Source organism: Gymnoscopelus microlampas (assembly GCF_963454915.1).
Source record: "Gymnoscopelus microlampas genome assembly, chromosome: 19".
NCBI lineage: Eukaryota > Metazoa > Chordata > Actinopteri > Myctophiformes > Myctophidae > Gymnoscopelus > Gymnoscopelus microlampas.
The window spans coordinates 16,999,478-17,027,442 of NC_139956.1; the positions used below are offsets into that span (position 1 = coordinate 16,999,478).

The 27,965-nt window shown below is 40.6% G+C and overlaps 2 protein-coding genes across 4 annotated transcripts in view; one reads left to right on the top strand and one right to left on the bottom strand.

The window, feature by feature from the left end:
• Window positions 1–1,778: 1,778 nt before the first annotated feature.
• Window positions 1,779–24,723, bottom strand: tec (tec protein tyrosine kinase). 2 transcript variants are annotated; one of them, XR_014599709.1, is made up of 19 exons: window positions 24,581–24,723; window positions 22,021–22,217; window positions 21,256–21,360; window positions 20,928–21,009; window positions 20,089–20,217; window positions 19,832–19,872; window positions 18,050–18,255; window positions 17,323–17,388; window positions 16,293–16,347; window positions 15,947–16,029; window positions 15,126–15,259; window positions 14,926–15,000; window positions 14,304–14,475; window positions 13,462–13,678; window positions 7,601–7,665; window positions 6,637–6,755; window positions 5,992–6,149; window positions 4,842–5,385; window positions 1,779–4,803 (listed from the first exon to the last, which is right to left on the bottom strand). XR_014599709.1 is itself a non-coding variant. In XM_084043555.1 (18 exons), the coding sequence occupies exons 2-18, from the start codon at window positions 22,171–22,173 to the stop codon at window positions 5,299–5,301; spliced, it is 1,947 nt and encodes a 648-aa protein (XP_083899681.1). In that variant the 5' UTR covers window positions 22,174–22,217; window positions 24,581–24,723; the 3' UTR covers window positions 1,779–5,298. The 2 variants fall into 2 exon arrangements, 1 of the variants encoding a protein (XP_083899681.1); XM_084043555.1 differs by having other exon boundaries at window positions 1,779–5,385.
• Window positions 24,724–24,901: 178 nt separating this feature from the next.
• The window catches only part of txk (TXK tyrosine kinase), a 17,274-nt gene continuing 14,210 nt past the window's right edge, over window positions 24,902–27,965 (top strand). Inside the window, exon 1 of one of the 2 annotated variants that reach the window (XM_084043558.1) lies at window positions 24,902–24,954. The gene's annotated coding sequence lies outside the window, so the exon portion shown is untranslated. Of the gene's footprint in view, window positions 24,955–27,460; window positions 27,859–27,965 lie in introns of those variants that run through there. The other variant, XM_084043559.1, reaches the window with a different exon arrangement.

Consider the following 27,965-nt stretch of genomic DNA (forward strand, 5'->3'; position numbering starts at 1 on the left):
TGACTGGAGCTCCTCTAGACTCTCACTGTAGTGTGTGTGTGTGTGTGTGTGTGTGTGTGTGTGTGTGTGTGTGTGTGTGTGCGTGTGTGTGTTTGTGTGTGGTATCCAGTGTGGTTGGGTTTTTGTATGTGTGTAACCATGCATAAAGTAGTACCATGGTTAATGTCGGAGGGGGCAGCCAGACATCATGGATCAAAAGACACACTCGCACGTGCACCACACACACACACACACACACACACACACACACACACACACACACACACACACACACGTCACATCGCGACACGTTGTGAGCTTGTAGATCGGCTATTTTCACCCAAAAAATAATTATAGTTCATGAATCGTAATTGAGGCACAAGTTTGAAATAATCGTGATATTGATTTGAAGTCCTGTTGCCCAGCCCTACCACCCACAAACCTCCGTAACGCCTGGCCAAGCCAGAGGCGCTGTGGATGATTCAAACCCCTAGACTGTGCGGTGGTGAGCATCCCTTTACAGTCTACAGCTATTTATAATTACGTTTTATGACGTCGCTCTGCAGGTGGCTAGCTGTCTATATGAGGGCTGGTCTGTATCTCTGTGTACATATCTGGAGCTAATCTTGCAAACTGTTTGACCGACCAGCACCAACTTTCTTCTACCCACTGCTAGTAGGCCACAGAATTATTTTCTATCACATTTTATACTATTATGTTTTAAACATTATTTATCTTTAATTATCTTTAATCCTATGATGAAAGGGTTCGAATCAGGCTGAAACCTTGCCCATGTTTGGAGTCATACATTACAGATATGTCATAGATGACACAGGCTGGTCACATGAAGTCTGAGATCCACATGTAGCCATGCATGCTGTTCCCCTGAGAAGAGATGTCCTTTTAATGACATCACAGTAAAATTAATGAATGCTCAAACTGTTTCATTTAATATGAATGATCTTCTTGTGTGCATGAAGTGTTTTTTATTGGACCAGATGTGCAGTACGTCCTCCCAGCACACTTGATGGGATTGATTTCATTGGACATTGAGTGGATTCTGATGCTTTGCTATTGGTGGGTGAGTCGATTCCTTTTCATTTGATTGGTCACCAATTATTGAAATGAAAAAGGTTGAGAATCACTGCTGTACTGTATGTCGTCCCGATTAGGACCAGAGACTTCAGGCCGTAAACCAGTGGGTCCTTTTTAAATGTAAGGACCCCAGTTGTATAGTATTAGGCCATGATAACATTTCTATCTCTGAGACTGGGACTCTAATCTTATCTACACTGTAAAAATCCTCAGTGTTCATTTAATTCTGAGTGTACAAATGGAACCAAATGGACCTTGGTTTACACTCTAAGAGCTGTGTCTTAGAGGAGGGCGGTGGACAGTTCAGAAACCTGCCTACCAATGAGTTTATTTATCAATGCGAGAACAATGACTTCTGTTTCAGCATGCTAACTTTCCAGGAAGAGAAAGGCTATAGCTTCTATTAACTTGGAATCCACATCGATTATGTCATTGGTAGGCAGCTTTCTGAATTGTCCATAGCCCACCAACGAGACACAGATTGAGTAAACAGAAATTGTGTTGTCATACAATGACCATGAGTGAGGACCAATTATATGAAGATAAGGTTGAAAAGTGCTCCTTTAAGAAGTTGTTTAATATGTTTTCAAGACATTTCTCAGCTGCAGTTCTTAACAATGAGACAAATGCTTTTGCCCATTTCAACACAAGACTTTGTTAGCAGATTTGTTATCAGAGTATGTCCAAAATATAAACTTTTCAGGAAATGAAAAAAATAACCATATTTTTAAAACGACACAATACTGCCCCATCAAAGTTGGTATTGTGACTTTAAACATTGTCAGATACTTGCATGTGTCATTATATTATCATCACTTTACCCATATCCAGCTCAAGTGGAGTTTTTGACCAGTGAATGTGGAGATAGTTATCTCCATCCTTGATTAGAATGACGAAGTCAACAGAAAACAAAACTGAGATGGAGTTAGAATTAGTTAGACGTTTAGTCAGATGCGCTTTTTAATACTTTTCATTGGTTCAATATTTGTAAAACCCACACATAGACGTAAATGTTGTTCAATAGCACTGATTTATTGAAGAAAATAGAAATAGCGACAGCGACGATATGCTATGTATATTATGTACAGATTAGTCATTTTATTCACAGATAACAAAGTAGATGTAACCTATAGCTAAACATTGCTTGTTTTACATCCAATATCTTGGTTGAGCAGTTTGGTTCCATGTGTGCAATATAGTTTAACCACCTTTTTAAGTAGATGAAGATAGATTCCCCAAGAAAGTGTTTTAAATGCATTGTATCACTCATAAAATGACATGATAGAATTAACATTATTTAGGCAGACATTTCCATCCAGGGAGCATCTTAAGAGCAGAGCCGTCAGCACCAAGCATAACAGGCACGAGTGCCACGCTACAAGCTTGTAGATCTGCTATTTTTGAAAAATCGTGAAAACTTGTGCAAATATTTCAATATATATATATTTTTAAAGCGAACATTTGCAACTGAAATCTTTGCTTCTGGGGGTCAAAATATTTGGAGATGCGGGTCAGTGGCCAAATACATATAATTTTGGCGGTACTTGACACGAAAAAGTTTGAGAACCATGTAGCAACATTTCAAAAAAAGTTTCAAAAAACTGTTAGGATTTAGTTAGGCCTCAGGTCTTAATGGGTTAATGTTATATTATCAATCAAAGTATTTCGCCAATTATCTGGGGCTCTCTTGCAATAGCCTCACGGCCAACTAAACCTCACAGTAGATCTTGTGACCACAAGATATAAGATGTACCCACAGACGGCCACATGATCCTCATGTTATGGGCCTGTTGCTGGCATCTAGTGGGCACGTGACTGACATCTTGTGGGCAGTCTGGACACCTTTTCTATCTTTAGTTGCGTCCATGATGGAACGAACTGAACCGTGCCAGGTTCCTCTCCAGTGCTAATCCCTCATTTACCCTAATGATTTAAGCCTAAAACGCAAGTCCATTAGCGGTTTAGATTTCAGCCTGCAAGTCATGGAGTCATTATTTTGTAATTAGGGGGGTGCTTTTTAAAATAATTATAATGTTTCCACTGGAACAAAACAACGAGTCTGAGAATAAAGCGTTAACAATTTTGTATTCATGATAAATGAACTAAATGACTATTTATTGACTATGTTTTCATTATGGAAGTTATACAATAAGTATAGGATACAGTAATATACAGTGTAAACGAAACAAAAAGAAATAGCAGTGGTTCTCAAACGGTGGGTCGAGGTAATGGTGTTTTTTGATTGATTGAATGATTGAATAAACAGTTTGCAAATAGTACAGTGGTATGATTATAAAATAATGCTAAAATGGATAACACAAAAAGCCCTATTAAGGGCCTGTTTCCATTGTGGTCCATTATTATTAAGTAAGTAATACACAACTATACAAAAAGTTTGTGCACAGTTTGTTTGTTTCCCAGTACAGTGGCAAAAAATATTATAGATCTACATAATGACACACTCATTGATGGATTGTGGGATTTTTGTTTCATTTACTTTACTCTGGAACCTTTTGTCTGTTTGGCTTGTTAACCTGCTCATTTACGTTCACTGCAACTGCTTCTTGTCAAATAAAATTACTTGTACGAAGGATAGGCATATATAAGCTTTTAGTTTCAGCCATACCTTTTCAATCACCTTTAACTATGTTACAGCTTGAATTATGTTACTGTATGTAAAGTTATGGATACTGTTGAAGATGATAGAAGTAAACTAAATAACTAACAGACATTCTATAACTATAACTCTATAACACACATATTTGAACCACTTTCAAACCGGCATCTCTATTTTGGACATAGTCGACGATTTAAGTAGTTATAGATTTTGCCTCTGTACTGGGAAATGAGTGTGCAAAAAATACTGATATAGTAAATAAATAAATACAAATAACTCACTTTTTGTATAGTTGTGTATATTACTAATACAATAATAATATGTGTGGTTGTCACACCTACAGTACACTTGTCTCACAGCGCACCAGTGTGCCTTGACACCGTTTGGGAACCATTGCTGTGGAGCAATAGCTACAGTATACTGAATTGGTTCATGAGAAGCTTAACTTCTAGCTAGCTAGTCATATAATGCAGTGGTTCTCAACCTGTGGGTCAGGACCCTAAGGGAGGTCCCCACATGATTTTGGAGGGGGTCCCCAGATGACAGTGAAGTGACAATTTTCTCTATTTTGGACATAGTCGACGATTTAAGTAGTTATAGATTTTGCCTCTGTACTGGGAAATGAGTGTGCAAAAAATACTGATATAGTAAATAAATAAATACAAATAACTCACTTTTTGTATAGTTGTGTATATTACTAATACAATAATAATATGTGTGGTTGTCACACCTACAGTACACTTGTCTCACAGCGCACCAGTGTGCCTTGACACCGTTTGGGAACCATTGCTGTGGAGCAATAGCTACAGTATACTGAATTGGTTCATGAGAAGCTTAACTTCTAGCTAGCTAGTCATATAATGCAGTGGTTCTCAACCTGTGGGTCAGGACCCTAAGGGAGGTCCCCACATGATTTTGGAGGGGGTCCCCAGATGACAGTGAAGTGACAATTTAAACTTTTAAGACCTTTTTAATACCTCAAACAAAAGGATGACAAAAAAGAAAAAATACCAATACTGCATCAACAAACTATAAAAACTGGTCAAACATTGGCCAAATTGTCAAATAATATAAGAAAGAGGCAAACATTTTGAAAATAGCTGATCTACAAGCTCACAATGCCTCGCAACGCTAGATTGGCTATTTTCACTTTATTTATCTGTGGAACCGAGGCAAACAAGATGTAATGCCTCAACTCCTACGATCCTAAGTGCTTGTCAGGGTAGGGGGTCCCCAGTTCAAATATGATTATTATTATTTCGTAGCCTGAAAAGCTTGAGAACCAGTGATATAATGTACTGAATATTTGTATCGTACTGTATTGGTAATGTAGACCAACTATTGTCTCCTACACTGTTCACACAGGAGCAATCTGGTTCACTGCATGGCTGGACAACATGTGTGCGCCACCTATTGGTAAGTAATTGTTAATACTGCTATGACCGGGTATTTGTCTAAATATGAAACCAGTTCGAAAATGCTTTGAGCCCAACCCTATGTCCAGCTTGTTGTTGTTGTTGTTGTTGTTGTCTGTAAACGATTGACTTGCATGCAACATTCTAAAGTCCAGGTGGCTTTCTATTGGCTGGCGTGGTGCAGGTGATTGGTCAAATTTGTTGACGGGGGGCGTCGTTTTCCAGGGCGCTGGAGATCATGTGACAGATCTGGGAGAATGACGGACGCTCCTCTGGTCTCTGGACAGACAGACAGACAGACAGAATGAAAAAGATGAAGAGAGATAAAGGAACAAATGAGAGAGATGGAGAGTGAGAGAAAGATGGATGGATAAAGAGATAAAACTTGGATCTAGAGCCCCACCGATGCCAGATTTTTGGGTGCGACACAGATCTTGATTCTGGACCACTGACCATGTTTTGACCGATGTTTTGAATGCAACATTTTCTAATCAATTTGAAAAACTTGGATTTGATTGATGCAGCTCATACAACAAAAGTCAAATAATAGCGGCCAAACAGATATATTGGTCTGGGTCTATTTGGAAGAATGTGTGTGTTTTTTTTTGGGGGGGGGGGTTAAATGTCCATTTAACAAATGATAAAAGATACAAAAAAGAAGTCGCTTCAGCCAAGTTGTGAGTAGAAGTTAACTGGGCACTTGAAAATAGAAACCCAAATAAATTACTGGAGCATTCAGCTGGGTCTGCACGTTGTACTAATTTTTAAGGCTTGACTGACTTTTCAACCAGGTTTGACTGACTTCCTCAGAGTTTGACTCTGAGGAAGAAGCTGGTAGCCCAGGTAACTTCATTTTCATAATATTCTCCTGATAAATTATGTTACCTCGTGCCAACAGAGATTCATGATGTCATAGATGGCGGGCGTGGCCATCTTGGGCCTGTAGAGGCGGTGACCCTGGGTTACCAAGGCAACGACCTCGTGGTTCTGAGACTGCTCAAACGGCATGCGGCCCTCACTGAACACCTCCCACATCAACACACCTGGACACACACACACACACACACACACACACACACACACACACACACACACGTACATTTATATTACTGTACTTAATAGAAATCCAACAAAACATTCACACATACACTAGGGAACACACACTTTTGCGGAGTTCCGTTTTTTTAAATATATTTCGCATTACTACTTTACACAGGCATTTCTTAATGTCGAATTGGCCTGTGTCTTGTGTCACTGGAGAAAATTCCTCCCCATGAGCGAATCCAACGGAGTTGCTTGCCAAATATAACCGATCTAAAAGCATCACGATAAGTGGTGTTTTTCTTTTCAGCAGTGACATAAGGTTTGTTTTTCCCTTGAAAATGTGGATGAAAGGTAGAAGATGGTTTTGTCATGTGTCTGAATGGAAAAGCTGTATTTATAAGTAATTATAATTATATAAGTAAAATTATAAGTAAAATAAAGAGATTTTTTTAAAGATTTTCAATATTCATACTCATATTACCGTACCGTATGACCAGACATCAGACTTGCTGCTGTATTTACAGAAGTTGAAGACTTCAGGTGGAGACCATTTAACAGGGAACTTGGATCCTGACGAACTGATATACTGGTCATCTAACACATACCTAGAGAACACACACAGATACCAGGGTTATTATAGTGACAAAAACAAACTATAACTAGAGAAAATGTCTTTAGTTTCAGTCTTTGTCAGTCGGCAATCTTTTTCTTTGAAAAATTGTGAAAATAGCTGCGATGCAATGCGTTGTGAGATTATAGATTGGCTATTTTGGATATTTGTTTTAGGTTTTTGTCTCGGCCCTGAAACTGAGAAAACAACACTGAGGAAGACCCATTAGGTTGAAACACGTCTGTTGCTCTTTCTGGGTGAGGTAAGTACAACTATGTGAAAAGGACATTCATTGAGTGCTGGCTGTGTTCTCAGTTTCATGATATTGTTGGGCCATGCAACTTGAGACTTCTGTTTAACCCGGAGTGTTGCATGGCCTTCCGCTTTGCAGTGCTTTCTCAGAGTGTAAAGGCCCTGACACACAGAAAGTGTCATTAACGCAAGTGTTTTTGTTAAAATATATATGAAATAGTTCTATATGCTGATGCTATTTATTACTATAGTTCTATATTCTGATGCTACGTATTACTATAGTTCTATATTCTGATGCTATTTATTACTATAGAGTATTTTTTCAGTAGCAGGGGTCTCGGCATCACTCCAGCTCTTTAGTAAACAGAAAATAAAATATCATGTTGGGATACCAATTTCATCCAATCAGGAGAAAGAAGTCATACAGGGTACAGGTTAAACAAGTGGAATTGGAAGTGATGAAATAAAACATTTAGCAGACAAATTTGGAATTGGGGCACTTTACAATTTAAGCTAAGGTACAGAGATGAGTCTACCAAGCTTAATGAGGTACAGAGACAGGTGGGTCTAATGAAATGAAGGGTTTACCTGGCCATGCCAAAATCTGACACCTTCACCACCAGGGCATCATTCACCAGACAGTTTCTGGCTGCCTGGAGGGAGAGGGAGAGGGAGAGAGAAAAGGAGAGATAGTCATCAATGTGCACGTTTTCTTATTTTTCTATTCTTTTTTTTTTAAATGTAAAGCACTTTGAACTGCCTTGTTGTTGAAGTGTGCTGATAGCCTGGTTCCAGACGAATCTGCCTTTGCAAAATTGCATGCCTTTTAGCCCTCGGCAGATTAGGTCTGGCCTAGCCTGGTTCCAGACGAATCTGCCATTGCAAAAAAAAAAATGCCCTTGGCAGATTAGGTCTGGCCCCTCTCAATAGAGATTTTATTTCTCTCCCTCCAAAGTTGTGAGGGACCAATCAGAGCCCAGTATGCAAATATGGGCCGGGTTTATCACCAGAGGCATTTTTTGAATTTGCCCCTCGGAAATGCATGTTCCACACAGAGATTCCAGACTAATATCTACGCAGTGATATTAGTCTGGCCATGCCAGGCTAGGTCTGGCCCCCCTCCATAGAGAATTTATTTCTCTCCCGCAGAGGTTGTGCGGGACCAACCAGGGCCCAGTATTCAAATGTGGGCGGGCTTATCAACAAGGAAGCACTGCGCTGATTGGTTCGTACAAGGGAGCACTGCTCTGATTGGTTTAAGTCTAACTGGCCACGCGAGGCTAGTGTGCTGAAGCTCTTAACATGAGCGGCACACTGGACATGGACCAGCTTTATGACGAGTTTTGGGTTCCTTTGCTACTGAGACTGAGAGGGGCTGTCTTACAGATACATAATGGTCGTTAATATTATGTAAAAAATGTTTTAATAAAAAAACGTTCCATGTGGAAAGCAAGCCATATTGATGAGTCAGGCCGAAATATGAAGGGATAGTGGACCTGAGATTATGGATTCACTAAATGGAACAAATATTCACACATTTTATATATACAGTATTTGACTGTACAGAAATCACCATTCATGGTGATTGAATCGTCATTTGTTCATTTTCGTTGCTTCTCCATCCTTTTGTGTAGCCTGCCCTGTCGTTACCGACACTTTTCTAGCGATGGCAAACTACCCGCCTATACTGTATCAGATAATGTGAGACCGACATACACACCGTACATGCGCGCACACAGACCGTTTCCGTATCCTCTCTAAACCGGATCGCGGGAGTATCCTCACGACCCAGCTTTTCACTCTTGCTTCACTTCCTTCACAGTGATACCGTTTTTCTTTTCTTTTTTTAACAATGTGGTCAGTCTAACCTATCATCATCATAAATTACAGACGCAATGAACATTATATAGTAGACTATTACGATATTATGATTAAATATAGGCTATTTCGCAATAATACAAAAAAACAAAAAGAAGAAGAAAAAAAAAAACATCCCAAACCGAGCAAATATAACAAACAAATGCTTGAACACATGGGCATTCGGGGCCAGCCCTTAGTGGACAGATTATGTCAGCGCGGTAGTGTCATAACCATGCAGTCACAAAACTTTGGATCATAATGAAGGCTGAGTTTGAAGATAGGTGTCGTCCATGCGAGGGCGCCGGAAGTGTGGGGTCAATATTGCTACATGCTAACAAACTTCCAGTGGACATTCCTCGGTAACCATAGAGTCGATTGAAAACGTTTTTTTTTAGTACCTCAAAGACTATTTTTGGTGCTGCTTCAAGATGGTCTTGTGTGTTATTTAGTGTTGATTAAATAGTGTTGCATATATGAACAGTTCATATATATAGTAATAGGACTAATACTAATGAGTTACGTATTTGATCATTACTTAATGAAATGCTGAAATGCTTATTTATGGATTAAACTAGTTATATATGCAAAGCTACTATATTGATCATGCTTTTTCTCCTCTTGTTTCAGATACTCATGTCCTGTACAAACTGTCATTACAGCAAGAGGTGTCCGAGAGTGAGAGCTGGTCTTTTGTGAGTATTTGCTTGGACACTACTGAAAAGCCTTTAGAAAGTAACTGGCAATCCTGATCTCTACTGCTTGGTTTAATATTGCCTCAAACATGATGGAGCAGAAAATAAGAAAATAATGTTGAAAATCCTAAAAAAAAAACACAAAGGTGTCCACCTTTGTAGTCATCACTATTGTAATTTTCCTTTACAGACAACTTTCTTGAAGTCCTCTTCCACAACTTTCTGTTCCCCTGTCTAAAGCATCTCTTTGTTTCTATCTCCATCATTCCTGATGGAGATCACCTGGGTGTGGAGAAATGTTTTATTCTTAACCACCTTGAACCCTAGCATCTGTATTCTGGGGGGAACATTAGCCAAAAATAGCCAATCTACAAGCTCAGAAATTGTGAGCTTGTAGATCAGCTATTTTTGGTGAAGAGATGTGGACCTGAGCCAACTCAGGTCCAGTTTACCAAGTCTAGAGGGTTTAAGTGGTCTTTCCCATCTGAATGAAAGCAGCCTTTTTAAGGGCGGCAATCTTCTCGTCTTTCCCTTCCATTTGTTCCATTGCTTCCGTATTCTTTATTTTCTTCCTGTTGCTTAGTGATGACTGTTAGTCATGGCTGCCAGTTCCCACCTGATGTCGTATGGGAGTCCCGCCTGCTCCAGACCGTATTGAGTAACCGCCAGCTTGCTTAATGTCTTAAGACTAGGACTTAAGTCTAAGATGTACATGTAGTCGGGTGTGTATCCTCCAAAGAGCATGATACGATCTCCCTCCATGCAACAGCACATCCTAGACATCCATGAACATGGGCCTTTCCCCTTGGGCTCAGCCTTCTTCCAGCTGAAGGTCTCTGGAGTGAATTTCCACAGGTCATTGAAGGTCCGGTTCAAGTAGTCACCACCAAATATGTACAGCTCTCCATTGTAGGCAAAGGCTGAATGACCCCGGCGTTTTTCTGGAAGAAGCCGTGCAGAAGGTGTGCTCAGCCAGCAGTTGGTCTCTGTGTCAAACACTCTGATACTGTTGTAGTGGTCCTTGACTTTGACCCCTTCGCCCCCAAATAAAAATATCTTTGTCCCGATGATGGTGGCAGAGTGACATTCAGAAACGGGTGCCGGCGTGCCTCTGGCATTAATTAAAGACCAGACCATTGTGGTGGTGTCCAACTTGTAGACGTCATTGGTGCATTTAGTCAGCGGGTTGAATCCTCCAAAGACATACATGACCTTCCCCAAGACGCAGGCCGAGTGGTTGTACCTCGCCTCCGGAATGCTCCCAGAAACCTTGGGCCTCAGCCATCTGTGGGTGTCGACATCGAACGTGTAAAGGACATTGCAGGGCCCGTATAAGGCATTACCTCCCCCCCAGATGTATACGATATTGTCTATGAGCACGGCTGTGTGGGCCCAGCGCATGTAGGGAACCTCGGGGGGACGTTCCCTTCCGGTGGTCACTGGCGGAAAGTCCATCCAGCGCAAGGACACTGAGTTGAAGACATGCACCTCAATCTGACTGTTGTGCATGTAGGTCTCCCCGTAGCAATACCCTCCAAAGGAATACACCTTGTGCCCCGCTGCAACAGCAGCAAAATAGTCTCTCTTTGGAGCTCCTCTCAGCTGCACCGCCCAGTGCAACATTCCACACACCAACACCACTGTGGATGATAGTGTGTTTTGTCTTCGTTGTTCTGTAGTGTACCTGGTGTCTGGTACTCCTTTCCTAATCCCAGTGCGTTGCTACCTACTGACTATTCTTTCGTATTTTTTTATCATTATTAGTAGTATTTGTTTTGCTAACCTTAGCTGAATGTACATTTTCTGTCTGCAGTTGTGTTTCATCACTGCTGCACTTCCAGTGACAACTGAATTTTCTGTGTGATTGATAACAGTCTATCTATCCCGTGTGAACGATAACGGTCTTTCTACCCGTGTGAACGATAGCGGTCTATCTATGCCGTGTTATCGATAAAGGTCTATCGATCCCCTCGTGATCAATAAAGGTCTATCTATATTTCACTTGTGATCAATAAAAGCCAAACTCACTACATTTTTTAACTGGAAAAGAATGGCGACCTATTGTGCATGCTACCTTTTATATTGGCACAGTGGCACAAGCGTGAAGCTTGGCCAATCCACAAAGCTGCGAGTCGGGTTGACCAATCAGGGAAACTGATACCTGTTGATCTACCAAATATGACGAATAGATCGCCCTAGCAACCCCAGCCCCTGTAGGCTCTGGAACTGGTTCTCAGAAGCCCCTTTTCCACCGGGGTTGAGCCAGTTCGGTCAAAGCTCTATATTGTGATAGTAATCAATGCTATAGTGTTTGTTCAATAACAGGGGTCTCTCTGTCACTCCAGCTTTTTAATAAACAGAACATACATTTGAGGGTGCCCTCAATTGTGCATTTATTCTTAATAAATAAAGTTTTGAATTCATGAATACATTTTCAGGTAGGTTGCCAATATCATCCAATCATGAGAGAGCTTCAATTTGATAGTGTTCCACTCGTCACTTCCAATTTCACTTTCACCAATTTCAACGGGTTGGGTTCTCTGTCCTGATTGGATCAAATTGGTATCCCTAGCTGATGATGCATTTTCTGTTTACTGAAGAGATGGTGGAACCCCTCTATAGCAACGATTACTATAGGAATATAGAGCTATTTAATAATTTCTTTAACAAGAAAAATCACTTATTCCATCTTTAAAGTTAGCACACCAATCGTGGCTAAACTTGTACAGTAGCCATATCGGCAACCGGTTCAAATTATATGGTCAATGAAGTTGTAACATTAGTTGTGAAACAACTCTTAGACCTTAGACTCTTAAGTTAACTCTTAGAATGTGTTGCTATAGGAACAGGTTGTTTATTTCCTGTAAGCTACTGATATTTATCAATCTGCAGCAGTCTACATACTCATAATCGTTGGTGTCGGGCAGAAACCTCATATCTCCATATTTAAAAAGCGTTTTTTTGTAAATTAATGCCATACAAGTTAAAGTATAAGTCTTACAACAGTGTCACGCAAAAGTATCGAAAATAGCTGATCACAAAGCTCCTCATGACGAGTCACAATGCGACATTTTATGAACTTGTAGATCTACTATTGCTGCTACTTTTAACATTTTGTGTTTTATAAATATGTGACCAATGTTAAGTATTAACAAGAGCATGTGACTAAATCATAACTACATTGGATCCATTGGAACACAGGTTCTTTTTTTCCATTTCCTGAAAAGTAACGGTTTTGGACAGGTTTCCAGCCGACAAGTGATGATGATAAAGTCCATTTCACACTTGACAACTTAAACAAAGTTGATTTCCTGTTGCAGTGTGTGTGAATATCAGCAGCTGACAGGAAATACAGTTGAGATAAAATTGACAGGAAATACACATGGACCCAAGCAGTTCCACTGACAAGGCATGTAGGCTAATTGCATTTCATACTAACTGATCTTTAACTACGTACTGTCAACTTCGCGTCCCCGTGTGTATAACTATATTTTTATGAGGACATCAACATTTTAGGATGACAATTTTATTAATGCCATTTTTTCCATTCGTAACGGTAAACCTGAAGCCAAAAATAGCAGATCTACACGCCACGCAAAGCGATGCGTTGTGTATATAGGGCTAGTGTATGTTTTGTAATAATAATCGAAATTTACAAAGTAACTAGCAATAAACATTTTCAAATAATTGTAGTGGAGTAAAACTACAATATTTGCCTCTGAGATGTAGTGGAGTAGAAGAAAATTGGAAATACTGCAGTAAAGTAAAATTACATCAAAATGGTACTGAAGTGCAGCACTTGAGTAAAATGTACGTAGTTACTTTCCACCACACACACACACACACACACACACACACACACACACACACACACACATGCACACACAGGCGTCCTACCAGGTCTCTGTGTATGAAGCGGTGCGTCTCCAGGTGGTCCATGCCCAGCGTTACATCCAGACACATGCTCAGAGCAGAGTCCTGGGTGAGGCTTCCTCTGCGCTGCTTGATGAAGCCCAGCAGGCAGCCCAGCTCCATGAACTCTGTCACTATGTAGATGGGCTTCTGCTGCGTGCACACACCATACAGCTGCACCAGCTTAGGATGGGACAGCTTCCTACAGGGAGGGAGGGGTCACACATCACAGGCGCAACAGTTAAAGGTAGGGTAAGTGATTTACTTTGGTTAAAATAAGTGTTAAATAGCTCTATAATTCTGATAGTACTCATTGCTATAGAGTGTTTGTTCAGTAAAAGGAGTCTCCCATGTCTCTCCAGCTCTTTATTAAACAGAAAATGCTTTTTCAGTGCTCTCTCCTGATTGGCTTAAATTTCCTGAAATGTACTATATTATGTTTACTAGAGAGCTGGAGAGACCCCTGTGACCGAACAAACGCTCTGTAGCAATGATTACTAGTATCAGAATATAGTACTTTAACCTTTTTAACAAAAGAAATACCAAAAATATCACTTACCCTACCTTTAATCGAACTAATCGTTATAAAAATGTATCAATTTTTAATTGATTGAATAGTTTATTAGTCAAAGATCTTAACAGTTCGAAGTACAGTAAAACACTTGGGCTAAAAGGATAACACAGAAGTTAGAGAGTTCCTGGACCCACTGATCTAAGGCATATCAAACCTTGATATTAAAAAGGTTGAGAAATTCTGAATTGGATCCTTTATAGAACCGGGTTTGGATGCCCATCCATCCATCCATCCATCCATACTCCTTGCTTACATCATGACTTTGGCTTCTTCTATGAAGTCCTCTTCCAGCATGGCTCCCTCTCTGATGACCTTGATGGCCACTTTGTGCTGTGCTCTCCACTTCCCCAGACGCACCAGACCAAACTGACCACTGCCCAGCTCCTTCATGAACGTCAACTCACTGGGATTGATCTCCCACTTTTCTAGAGACAGACAGACAGACAGACAGACAGAGAGAGAGACAGTTCTGTCATTCTGTAATTTTGTAGTGCAGTGCATTGGTTCTCAAAGTGGGGTCCGGGGACCTACAATCACAATCATTTTAACCACTTAAAGCATATTTTATGCTTTGGCTATTCAAAGATAGCAGATATTCAAGCTCATAGCGTGTCACGAGCTTGTAGATCAAATATTTTTGAAAAATCTTGAAAATTTGTGCAAATCTTTGAATATATATATATTATTTTAACTATATATATATTATTTTAACTCAAATGTTTTGCTTCTGGAGGTCCCTGGCACAGCATATTTTGTAGATGGGGGTCCGCAGCCAAATACATATCAATTTGGGGGTCCTTGACTTGAAAAGGTTTGAGAACCACTGGTGTAGCGTAGTAGTCAGAGGTGGTGTTGTGTAGTGTATATTTTTTTACCGTAACTGAATCCTGCAGTGGACGGAGCACAATGGTTCTGGTTACCAACCGCATAGCGTAGCCTAGCTGCTAGACCTGTGCACACAATGTAAACAATATGTATCTGTGTGCAAATTAGTTCAATGTATACACCTTTATACATGTGTACAATTTGTCAGATGAGTGAGTCAGATCAAGTGTGTGTGTGTGCGTGTGTGTACCTGCAGCATTATGTTTATGGTAGTCTATTAGTTCAGGTATGGAGTTGAAGATATATTTCTCTGCCAGGTAGAACTGTGGTGGACAGCTGTTTGTCTCCTTAATGTGGTAATGTTTGATCGCTGGCCCTGTTTCACTGTACAACACATGACAACATTAATGTTTCACCCGCGGTGGACAGTAATGAAGAAAATGTAATTGAGTACTGCACTCAAGGACGTTATTTGCGTTACTTGACAGAGCAACTTTCACTTGTAGTTGAGTAATGTTTTGACCAGGAGGTTGAGTAATTCATTGCTGTTTCACTGCTCAACACATGACAACATTCAGCCACTTGGTGTCACACTTTCACAACACCTCCGTCACATACAGTAAGGTTAACTGTTTCCCCGTCACTTCCTTATCCCCCCGTTTTAAAAGCTCTGTCGACGTATTACTTTCTTTTATTATAACTTTTCATACAAATGTCATGTATAACAATAGAATACATTAGTTTAGATCAGATGAAAGTAGATTAGATAAAGGTTATGGCTAATATATATTTTTAATCTAATCTGGTTTTATCTAATCTAATCAAATATACTTAGTCTACATTACATTACATTACATTACATCGACCATAGCCTTAGGAAGGAGCTGTTCCTTTCACTGCCTTATAGGCTAGCACCAGAGTTTTAAACTGGATGCGAGCCGCTACGGGGAGCCAGTGTAGTAGTAGTCTAGTATTCTAGTAGTCTAATCAAATAGAATACTGTATACAGTATGTAAACATAGATTAGATTAGCCCAGATTAGAGTATGTATAAGAAGACAGACAGACATACCCAGTGACAGTCTTAGAGTACAGTGAGACGACATAAACTCCCTGACTGCTGGAATCTCGAACGATGAAGGCTCCCTCTTTGTCCTGCAGGTACAGAAATACTGCGATTAATATGATTATAACAATACAACGATACTGTGATTATAACAATACAACGATACTGTGCTTAAATATGATTAAAACAATAGAACAATACTGTGATTAATATGATTATAACAATACAACGATACTGTGATTAATATTATTATAACAATACAACAGTGCTGTGATGAATAGGATTATTATCACAATATGCAGGGGAAATATAAATATGTCACATCATCATGAACAGATAATAAGACTCTCACCTCCTTTCTAAGCAGTTCCTCTGCCTTGTTCCTGTTGACATGTTTACTATACCAGCTACAAACAAACAAACAAAAAACATTTACATATACATTTACAAAGAAGCACACAAACAATAACAATACATACTGTATAATACAACTCACTTCTCTCTAATTCTATTTCATTTTTATTAAAGTGTTTAATATCAACCATCAACAATCATTACTGCTTTACTAAGGGGGCAATTGTTATATTAGATTCAATCTCGGAACCCAGAGACACACTTAAAAGGAAAAACAGCGACCTCTGCTGTTCTTCCTCCTGAGTGTGACTCTGGGACAATGGCGACGCAGCACATGTGCGCAAGGAAACGGGGTTTAAGTCTGCCTTCACCACTCCACTTCCGGTGGTGAGCTTGCGTTTTCATTCCGACTAGATAACATTTCTACACGGAACACTAACACCACTTCTCCCAGAGAACATGGATGGTTTTGGTTATAAGCCCACTTGTTTCTATGATGAAAGAGTAAGTTCAAATGTGAATATCTTTCCGTGGTTGTCTGCTCCGCGGACGCTATTGTTAAATTAGTTTCGGTTTAAGTTTCGAGTCGGGAAGGATGACGGACACGTGAATCCCGCCCACAACATTTGATTGGATAAAGCGCGGCCTCTGAAGCCGCGCCCACTCCCACACAGTGTGTACACGTTCTGACGAACCTTCAAGACAGATTCTCACGCAGTGCAGAATCTGTTCTTGAGAGATTATATTAGATTAGACTAGATCATATTAGATCAGGTTAGATAAATATAGATTACATTCGACTCAATTAGATTAGATTACATTAAGTTAGACTCAATTAGATCATATTACTTTAAATTAGATCATATTACATTAGATGAGATTACATAGGACTAGAACATATTACATTATTAGATCAGATTACATTAGATTAACTAAAACTAGATCAGATTACAATATTACTGTACATCAGATCAGATGGCATTAAGGTTAAATTACATTCGATGAGATTACATTAGGTGTTCACTCACCCATACTGCTCGAGGTTGCCAGATACCTTCTCTGTGATGAAGTTACTGGGGATATAACCCTCTTCTCTGGAAAACACACACACAAAACATAATTAATAACCTACTTCATTATAAAAGAGTGTCACTCAAAAGTAGCAAAAATAGCAAGAATAGCAAAAATAGCAGATCTACAAGCTCACAACGAGTTGTGATGCGACGCATCATAGCTTGTACAGTATATCAGCTATTGTTGCTATTACTAAAACAGTTTGAAAGTGAAAGTGGTTTAGTGTGTTTGTGGATTTTATAAATATTGAACCAATGAAAAGTATTTATAAAAGCCTGTGACTAAATAACTACATTGGAACCATTTGAACACAGGTTCTTTAAAGGGTAGTTCACCCACAAAAATGACTTATTTTCTATCAATTACACACCCCATGAAGCATTGAATTAATGTAGATTTTTTTGTTTTGTCTGTATCCGGTAGGAGACTCAAAGGAGACTCTTTGAGTCTCCTACCGGAAATACACCCAGTCATCAAAATGGCTCAGGGAGTCAGGAATGCGTCAAAAACAAACCAATCTTCATGAATTCAATGCTTCATGGGGTGTGTAGAAAATTAGTCATTTTCTGGGTTAAGTATTCCTTTAATCCTTTCCTGGAAAGCAACGGCTTCGGACATACTAGGTTTCTGCCCTACAGCAACGATACCGTGCATTGAGGAGGCCGTTGGTCACTCACTCACCCGTACTGGTTGCGTGCGTGGTACCAGTTGATGTCACACTTGTCCAGGATGACGTACTCTTTGCCCTGGACCAGTGACAGGTCATGAGGTTCCAAGGCAGGGAAGTCATACAGCGCTACCACCACCAACTCTTCATCCTCACTGTCGTCCTCATCATCGTCCTCGCCCTCGGTGGAACCAGGGATGGGAGGAGGTGGCAGACGAGACTGGAAAAGAGAGAGAGAGAGAGAGTGATGGATAAATACATAGTTTTTTTTCCTCATTTGGTTTGGCAGTGTAAACGTATGTTTTCTCATGCCAATTAAGCCCCTTTGAATTCAATTAAATTGAAATTGAAATTGAGAAAGAGAGAGAGAGAATGAAACTCAATTTGAATTTGAAGTTCTGCATCCTTCCTTCAAAAGCGAAAAATAAACAGTTGATATTTTTTAATTTTATGTCTTTCTGATATATAGACACAACCTCAGTGATGTGACGAATATCTCTACCTGGAAAGCTCATATGAGATTAAGTGGTTAAAAACACTTCCGCATGACAGAGTCATCAGTGTCACTTCCTTTGTAATTTCATTGTAGCCTTTTGCCAACCTGCCTGGAGCGTCCATTCTCAAGCGTGCTGTTACTTACAAGCTGCATTACTGACTTGTGTTGCTGAAACCCTAGCAGGATTAACCAGTCCAGTAGGGTACATGACTCATTATTATTTCGTGGTTGATAACATTCAAATTCAGCTATCAGAAGGTGTGTAACCCAGTGGTGTGTTCCCCCCCAGTTACTCCTACACGCACGGCACGCACGTGCGTATAATTAATTAATGTAATTAATTTTCTGCCCCGCACAAACTCGGCCAGGCCCACTCAGGCCCAGTTTCACAGTAACACTGAGTAGCCTACACTTACAATATGCTTTGTACTGATTTTCTAATGTTAATCACCCTGTAACTCAACCACTTCGGAGCTGCTTTTAGCCTTGGATGCATTTAAATATATATATATTACCATAGAAGTGCAAGGATTGTTATAAATAAATGCTGGTTAGGCTTATCAGATATAATAGCAGTGTTAACAGCGAGCCTTCCTGTATCTATTACAGAATTAACTTGGCATTGAAGACACAAACTGTATTGACAAAACTGTGTTTTGCTGTGCTATGACACGCAATTTGAATACTAATGAAGTATTCAATTCAGTGACCTATGTTCAATGGAGTGAATGGCAGGTCGTTGAAATGTGTGAATTCCTTCGCCAGTAGCCATTAATTATCACCCCAAGAACAATAGCCACGCACATGATAAGCCATCACCTCAGAGTTAGACTAGTCAGACGGTCAGACCACATTTTTGCTGTTTGTATTGCTGCGCCCCCCAGCCCAGCCAGCAGCCACTCCTGGGTGCAGCGTATCAGATGCGTATCAACGTATCAGATACGCTGTTTCGAACAGTTTTTGAAGGTATACGGTGGCGACGAAAAAAGATCTGCAGGGCATACTACGTATACAGCGTACCACGGTAGAACACATCACTGGTGTAACCCAAGGAAAATAATGGGTTGCTCTGCAAGACTCTCAGTTCCCTGTTGTGGATTTAATGGTACTGACCAGTTTTTGCATTACATGCATTATGTGCACCATTTTACATGCGAAATATAATGATAATAATAATAATAATATAAAATATAATCGAAAATAAGTTTTTTTTTTAGACTGAAAGTTGACTATTATTTCTGAGCTCAGCTCACAGCCTTAGTGCGTGAGTGTGTGCATTTGTGCATGCGTGTGTGATTACCCTCTGTTCTCCAGGGATCGGTGGCAGAGGTTTTCTGGAAACTAAACAAATGAGGAACAGAAAGACAAGAGAAAGACAGAAAAGAACATTTGGTGTTTTATCTTGTCCACTTTCCTGAGAAATGTAACCTGCTATTGTGAGTTTCTAGATGTGTGTGTGTGTGTGTGTGTGTGTGTGTGTGTGTGTGTGTGTGTGTGTGTGTGTGTGTGTGTGTGTGTGTGTGTGTGTGTGTGTGTGTGTGTGTGTGTGTGTCTTACTATCTCCAAACAGGTTATACTCTCCACAGCCCAGCGCCAGCTTCTCAGTCTGTCGACAGCACAGCCACACCCCCATCTGCCAGAACTGGGGGTGGAACTTTGCAGCGATCAGAGAGTTGCGTTTGATCTCTGATTGGACACACATATGATTGGCCAAAAACAAGAAGGTGGGTGGAACTTGGTTCATTACTCATCAAACAACAATGTAGTTAGTTATGTAATGTACAGGTAAAGAAGATGTGTTAAACACATAGTACATATGTTCACACACACTTCACATGCTTGTAGTTTTCTTTCAGTGAGCCAACATTCCAACGTAAAACAAACTGCACACCAGAAAACCGGCACTCATGTCGGCACTGCCCACCGCCCACAAGACAACATGGGAAACGGACGCGTCTGAAGCCTCGGCTTGTGTTGGCTACAATGTGTATGAAGTGCTTGTGTGGCTGGGTCCTAAGCTCTTGTTATTGCATTGAAGACATACAGAATAGAACCGAATAGAATGTACTGAAAAAAAGTGGTTCTCGAGGGGGTTCCGGGGGGGGGGACTAACATAGCGTCAAAGTCTGTTTCACTTTAACCTTATTTATATGTTTGGCTCATGAAAGATTGTGAACATGTTTAATTTCGTCCAATCTGTTATGGGGGTCCCTGGCACAATATATTTTCAGATGGGGGTCCGCGGCCGAATTATTTTAAATTTGGGGGTCTTTGACATGAAAATGTCTGAGAAGCACTGCTCTACAACACACACACTTAGAATAGAACCAAGTAGGATATAACGTACAAGATACACACATACAGAATAGAACCAAATAGAATAGAGTGGTTCTGACCTTCTTTGAGACTCTGTACCCACATACTCCTGCTGTCATGAGTGGGAGTGAACACATAGAGAAGACCTGAGTCATACACCACCTACACACGCACGCACGCACGCACGCACGCACGCACGCACGCACGCACGCACGCACACACACACGCACACACACACACACACACACACACACACACACACACACACACACACACACACACATACATAAGTGAAATGATGCATCAATACATAAGAGGTGTGTGTGTGTGTGTGTGTGTGTGTGTGTGTGTGTGTGTGTGTGTGTGTGTGTGTGTGTGTGTGTGTGTGTGTGTGTGTGTGTGTGTTACCTGGAAGGGGTATTTGTTTTGACATGGGATGATTTCACCCCCATTCTTAACGATCTCCACGCACCTCACTCTGCTCAGATCGATGGAACCCCGCCTACTGCGCTTCTACACGCACGCACGCACGCACGCACGCACGCACGCACGCACGCACGCACGCACGCACGCACGCACGCACGCACGCACGCACGCACGCACGCACGCACGCACGCACGCACGCACACACACACACACACACACACACACACACACACACACACACACACACACACACACACACACACACACACACACACACACACAAACAAACACAATGAACACAACACACACTGCATGTGTAGCCATCTGCAAATCAGAAGGTCACCTGGGATCTGCCCAGTACAACTACAGTCTTCTGCTGGTGTACTGGGAGCTGACCAGTACAACCGCAGTCTACTACTGTTGTACTAAAAGCTGACCAGTACAACCACAGTGTTCTACTGGGAGCTGCCCAGTACAACTGACAACCGCAATCTTGTACTGTTGTACTGGGCGCTGACCAGTACAACCGCAATCTTGTACTGTTGTACTGGGCGCTGACCCAGAGGCTTTCTACAGCTTTCTGTTCTTTCTGTGGTTGGATGGTAGGATGTTGTTAACAGGAAATACTGTTTCCTTTTGTGCATGTTTGTCATCTCGTCTTTCTTCATAGTAGCTCTGTGTGTGTGTGTGTGTGTGTGTGTGTGTGTGTGTGTGTGTGTGTGTGTGTGTGTGTGTGTGTGCGCGCACCTCTCCTCTCTCTTCATAGTAGCTCAGTGTGTGTGACGACAGGATGAACAGTCGTTCCTTGTAGTTCAGAGGAGAGGTCCTCTTCTTCTGTTGTGATCGCTTAATCAGCGTCTCCTCCAATAGCCGCTCCACACTCATCTTAGGCCCGCCCATGCACACAGCCCATTGGCCACTGCCTCAGTCAGCACTCAGCTAGACTGGAGGAGAGGAGAGGTCAAAGGCAAAAAGGAGGGTAAGGGGGACAGACTTTTGTTAGTCCTGCAGAGTTGATTTTGTCCTGATTTGTCTCTGTGAAAAAAAGCCATTTTACTGTCAGAATGTCGGGGAAATTGTGTGGCTTGTGGCGATTGGGTCCAATTAATATTTAGTTCAGTGACCATGGGGATAAAGAATCATTCAGAAACTGTACACGTTCACTCTCCCATTAGAATGAATAGACTCCAACCTACGTGCAGTCTCCTAAAGAGGCGGCCACCTAGCCTGGCATTGGCTAGACTTATAACGTGGATTCACTCTCATGTTCCTCCCCGGTATCAGTCTGGACTTCGGCCCATAGGGAGCGAGTATGAGAAATCAGAAAATTATTTTGATGCTTTTCACTGTTGTATGGACAGCAGTTGAAACGCAGTCACTGATTGGCCCGATCATTTTCTGATTTCTCATACTCGCTCCCTATGGGCCGAAGTCCAGACTGATACTGATTCCTGAAAACCCACCTCTTCAGGAAACACTACCCTTCCTCTTCGCCTTGTTCTTAACTAGTTGTACGAACTCTTGTTTTATTATTGTATCGTTTTATTGGATCTTGTTTAGTCGATACACTTATTTGTTTTAGCTCTTGCTCATTTGATTTAGCTATTTGTCTCATCTGTTTAAGAAAGTAGGTAGCTGATGTATTGCACTTTTACAAAAAGTTTAGTAATTTGCTTAATTTAGGACAATAGCCCAGCTCACGCTTTGCCACTAGGGACGAAATGTTACACAACTGGTCTCCTCCTATGTGGGCGCCATAACAAAGTAGATGTTGGTAAGATTGTGGGGCTTCTGATGAATGGGTCCAATACTCTGTTAAAGGAGTGACGTCACACAGATATGGGAAGTAAAAGCCAGTCAGGCTGTCTTGTTCTATTTGTTTTGGGTTTATTTAACAGTGAAGTTAAGTACCTACTTCCTTTGAATGAGAAGTTGTAGATTAAACGATTAAACAGACCGGAGGATTTTGTCCTGCCTCAGGGCAGACTGGAGATAAAGTCACCCATACACTCAGATAATAATGGTTGAGAAAAAGTTAATCGACTTTTTTGACAACACGAGTATCAATCATGCAGACGATGTGTCCCGATTTTTAACCACTTTCAAACTGGAGTCTCTATTTTGTCATAATAGGTGACCATTTTCTAACGTTTTCAAACAAAATAAAATTATTATTATTCTTTTTTTTTATGGGGCTTCTAAGTGCTTAAATAAAATCAAGTTAATTTTATATATATTTTATATTTTCTTATTTTCTTATAAGTTAAATGTACTGAAACCACTAATAGAAACTTTAATAAAATCAAAGAAATCAAAGCATTGGTAATAAACGTAGTGTAGTGCAGTTTTGAGATGTTGTCTGTGAGGGGGACTTTCACTGTCCCTTTAAGGGGGCTACATGCTACCATCGACTGTGATGGTACCACCGACCAACCTGTTTAAAAGGTGTCTTATCAATAAGGAACTTTTGGCGGATAAGTGATAGGAAGAAAGTTCTGACGTCGGATGGATTCAAATGGAGTATGCAGGGGGCTATGACTCCTCGGCTATCTTATGCAGGGCCTGTGTACTCCCCTGTGTGTTTGTCTTTTCCCTCAGGTTCCTGACACCAGGCTAAAAACCCACTATGATGCACAGCCTTAAGTCAAGGTAACATCTAGCACCATTCAGATGAACTCCTGGATGACATGTGTCAGTTCCACATAGAGGAAGTGAACTACCAATTAAAGCTAGAAAATAGAAGGATGTGGCATTGTGGTTTCACCTTGTGACTCATATATATATATGTGAATATATATATATATATATATATATATATATATATATATATATATATATATATATATATATATATATATATACTCTTGTCTGTTGGCTAGTGAGGCGCCGCGTCCTAGCGAGACCTGACAGAATGGGTTTCATTTGGAGCCAGTATGACGCTTGGAGCCAGTGTGACGTCGTCTGTTAAGGGGTCTTATGCCCACCTATCCTGTATCCATTATGTTACCGTCATAATAACTTGTGTTTTTTTTTTTTACATTATTTGATACGTCACTCACTGGCTGGACAACGCCAAAAAAAGAAAACGTCACGAGGACAACACGCACGCACCGTGACGCGCACGCACATCTTCTTCAACGACAAACTATTTGTAAGTAAGTCTACACGCACCTGGCTACAATAGAAAACAGACTTTACTGCACGCACTTCATGGAGTTAAACTTTTCACATCATGATAGGCATACCCTCCTAAAGAGTGCATGCACCCAAGTGTCACAGACAGTTAAGCGAAGTGACAGTTGCTTACCTTCTGCCATTTGTTGTCCCCAGAGAGACACGCAGCGTGATCATGTCGTCTGGAATGTGGGAACAACAGACTCAGGAAACAGTAGAATACAGTCAGTCAGTCAGTCAGTAGAACTGACTGACTGACAGACTGACAGACAGTCAGAATAATAGACTGAGTGAATAAAGTGATCAGACAGAATAGAAGGAAGTCTAGAGACCGCAGCAGCACAGCGGGGGGTTTGTCTAGAGAGAGAACAGAAGAGAAGAGAGGAGAGGCCACCCAAAACACCGACCATAAGGAAGTGATGACTGAATCGTGCGTGTGCTACTGTGCTAAGAGGTTATAAGTCCAGCACATAAGGAAGTTGGTTGGATTTTGCAGTGGTGGAAAAAGTAATCACATTTATTACTTGAGAAAAAGTATCAGTTCTGCAATGTAGAAATGCTCTGTTGCAAGTAAAAGTCGGGAATTCAAAATTTACTTGAGTAAAAGTACAAAAGTATTGGTATCAAAGTACCAAAAGTAGAAAGTAGGCTAGTTTTCAAATGTATAAAATGTATAAAAATGTTTTGAAAATAGCAGAAACTCGTGAGGTATTGTGAGCTTGTAGATCTGCCATTTTCAAATGGCCGAAATGTATGAGGGCTGAAGTAGTTAATGTATGTTTTGTAATAATAATCAAAATCTACAAAGTAGCTAGTAACTCATGTTTTCAAACAATTGTTATGGAGTAAAAGTACAATATTTGGTTCTGAGATGTAGTGGAGTAGAACTAGAAGTAAAAGAATTCAAAATTCGGAAATACTCCAGTAAAGTAAAAGTACTCGAGTAAATGTACTTCATTACTTTACACCTTTGGATTTGTGTGTCAATCAGTCAGACAGACAGACAGACAGACAGACAGACAGACAACCAGAGCTCAGCCAACTGTGGTCCTAATAAATAAATATATTATTTATGGATTGAAAGTCTGTCTTTATCTATTTCAAAATCTGAATATTATTTGTTTTGCCAGGCGAGGCATGTAGGCTATTGCATAAAGTGAAGTAAATTGTCCCTGAATAACAGTAGCCTATTAAGAAACATCAAATTATTAAATACAATTATCAAATATTCATAAAGATAAGCATAAACATAGAAGATAACAATGACTAAGAGAATCACTAATGCTATATTCTTATGTTGTTTGTTTTCATGTTACAGCTGGTAGCGGCCCCTAGAGGGCGTGTTGCTCCAAATAAAAGTGGTGTGAACTGACTGTACATGGGAAGATAGATAGATAGATAGATATGATATATTGCACATGTCGAAAGTTTACAGAAGAGAGTAGCATGTAACCTGACTCTGCCAGATGGGGGCGGTGTGTGAACCAGGCTTTTTGGATCTGGTTGTGTCAGGTTAAGTAGCATGTAGTACATTGACTAAATAAATGTATTAGGCTACAGTACATGTTGTGAGTAGACATCAAAACAGTGGTAACAGCACATACATGCACATACACATTGAAATCCTCAGTAGTAATTGATCCACTTGTACTCTGAGCTGAGGATTTGACTGTTAACAGAATGTATTTTGTATGCTTCTGACTGTCCCCCCTTCTCTCTCACTGTCTCTCTGTCTCTGTGTCTCTGTGTCTCTGTGTCTCTGTGTCTCTGTGTGTCTCTCTCTCTCTCTCTCTCTCTCTCTCTCTCTCTCTCTCTCTCTCTCTCTCTCTCTCTCTCTCTCTCTCTCTCTCTCTCTCTCTCTCTCTCTCTCTCTCTGTCTCTCTGTCTCTCTGTCTCTCTTGACTTGCAGGTGGATGTGCCCATAGATATATAGAAATGGATGTGCCTACAGAACATGTGTAAGCAGCAGCATGCTTGTAAAGCTATCTACAGTATATTTAGGTATGTTTGTTGCTTGAATACAGTTTTTGTGTGTGTGTGTGTGTGTGTGTGTGTGTGTGTGTGTGTGTGTGTGTGTGTGTGTGTGTGTGTGTGTGCGCACACGTGCACGCGCATGCGAGCGTATTTCACAGAGAAGAGGGTTGTAAATCCCCAGTAACTACATCACATCCTGTGTGTATATTTCATCTTGTGTTCAAACCAGAGTTAAAAGTTCAAACCTGCGTAAAACAATGTCCTGTTTTTCACTAACACAGTGTAGTAATACATTGCCTAGTAGTAATACATTACACATTAGTTTTTTGCTGATACTTAATTCACCAGGAGTTTATTTGAATAGTTGTTATTTACGTTTATTTTTTTGTTTAGTTTTTTTCATGATAAATGGGTTATTTCTTGAAAGATGATTATGCTACGCACATCTTTTATAAACTCATGTTTTTGAAGAAGAACACTTATGACTGCTGGTGTAATTTGGCCGGTCTGATGAAGGGCATGTAACCCAAGCACCTGCCCGTTCAGGGTTTGGAATGGATGTGCACGTCTTTCTTCCATTCTCTCCCTAACCCTAAGGGTGCGGTTTAATTCTGCCTATGCGGGCGGATTCTGCAATGCTTTTCAATGGGAACGGAGCGCTTTTTTGCGGAAGTACTCAAATGGCAACAAACCGCTCTGTTCCCATTGAAAAGCATTGGCAGAATCAGCCCGCATAGGTAGAATCAAAGTTCGGTTTGGCCGCACCCTAACTGTCAATTTAAAGTGAAAGTTTAAGTTAGCATTTAAAGTTTTGGAGCAAAAGGATTTAATTTAAACCATCGTTAGGGCAGTCACACTGAACTGGAATTTTACCTATGAGGGCGGATTCTGCCAATGTTTTTCAATGGGAATGGAGCAATTTGTTGCCATTCGCGGATTTAGTCTAAAAAAAAAAACTCCATTCCCATTGAAAAGCATTGGCATAATCCACCCTCTTAGGTAAAATTAAACTTCTAAAAACTGAAGTACTGAAGTTTACAGAGGTATACTTTTAATATTGCTTAGTTTTAGCCAGGTTTTAAGAGTTCCTTTCTTCTCTATTCTCTCTTTCCCTACTCTTAACTCTTCCTGTAACTGCAATATTGAGAGCTCACACAAGAAATAATTTCACCCATGCTTTAACACCTGTATTCGTGTGATGTGACATTACAGTTGATTCTAATTATGAAGAGATGTTGGTGCAGGCAGGGTTTGCACCCTTTCAGTTGGTTAATTGGTGTGTGTGTGAGAGAGAGAGAGAGAGAGAGAGGGGGGGGGGGGGGTTTGGTTCTGTAGATTTAAACTCAAAAGCATGGAGGTGGATTTGGAGGTGAGGATTAAGCTGGACGTTATCCTGGAAGTGTGGATGTGGAGCAAATTCAGCCACGCAGCACCTTGGTCAGTCTTTGTGCCAGTAGCCATCAGGATCCACAGCCAAAACCTGACTCCCATATTATGATAACTTCAACCACTTAAACCCTACTGTATATACTTCATTGACCGGA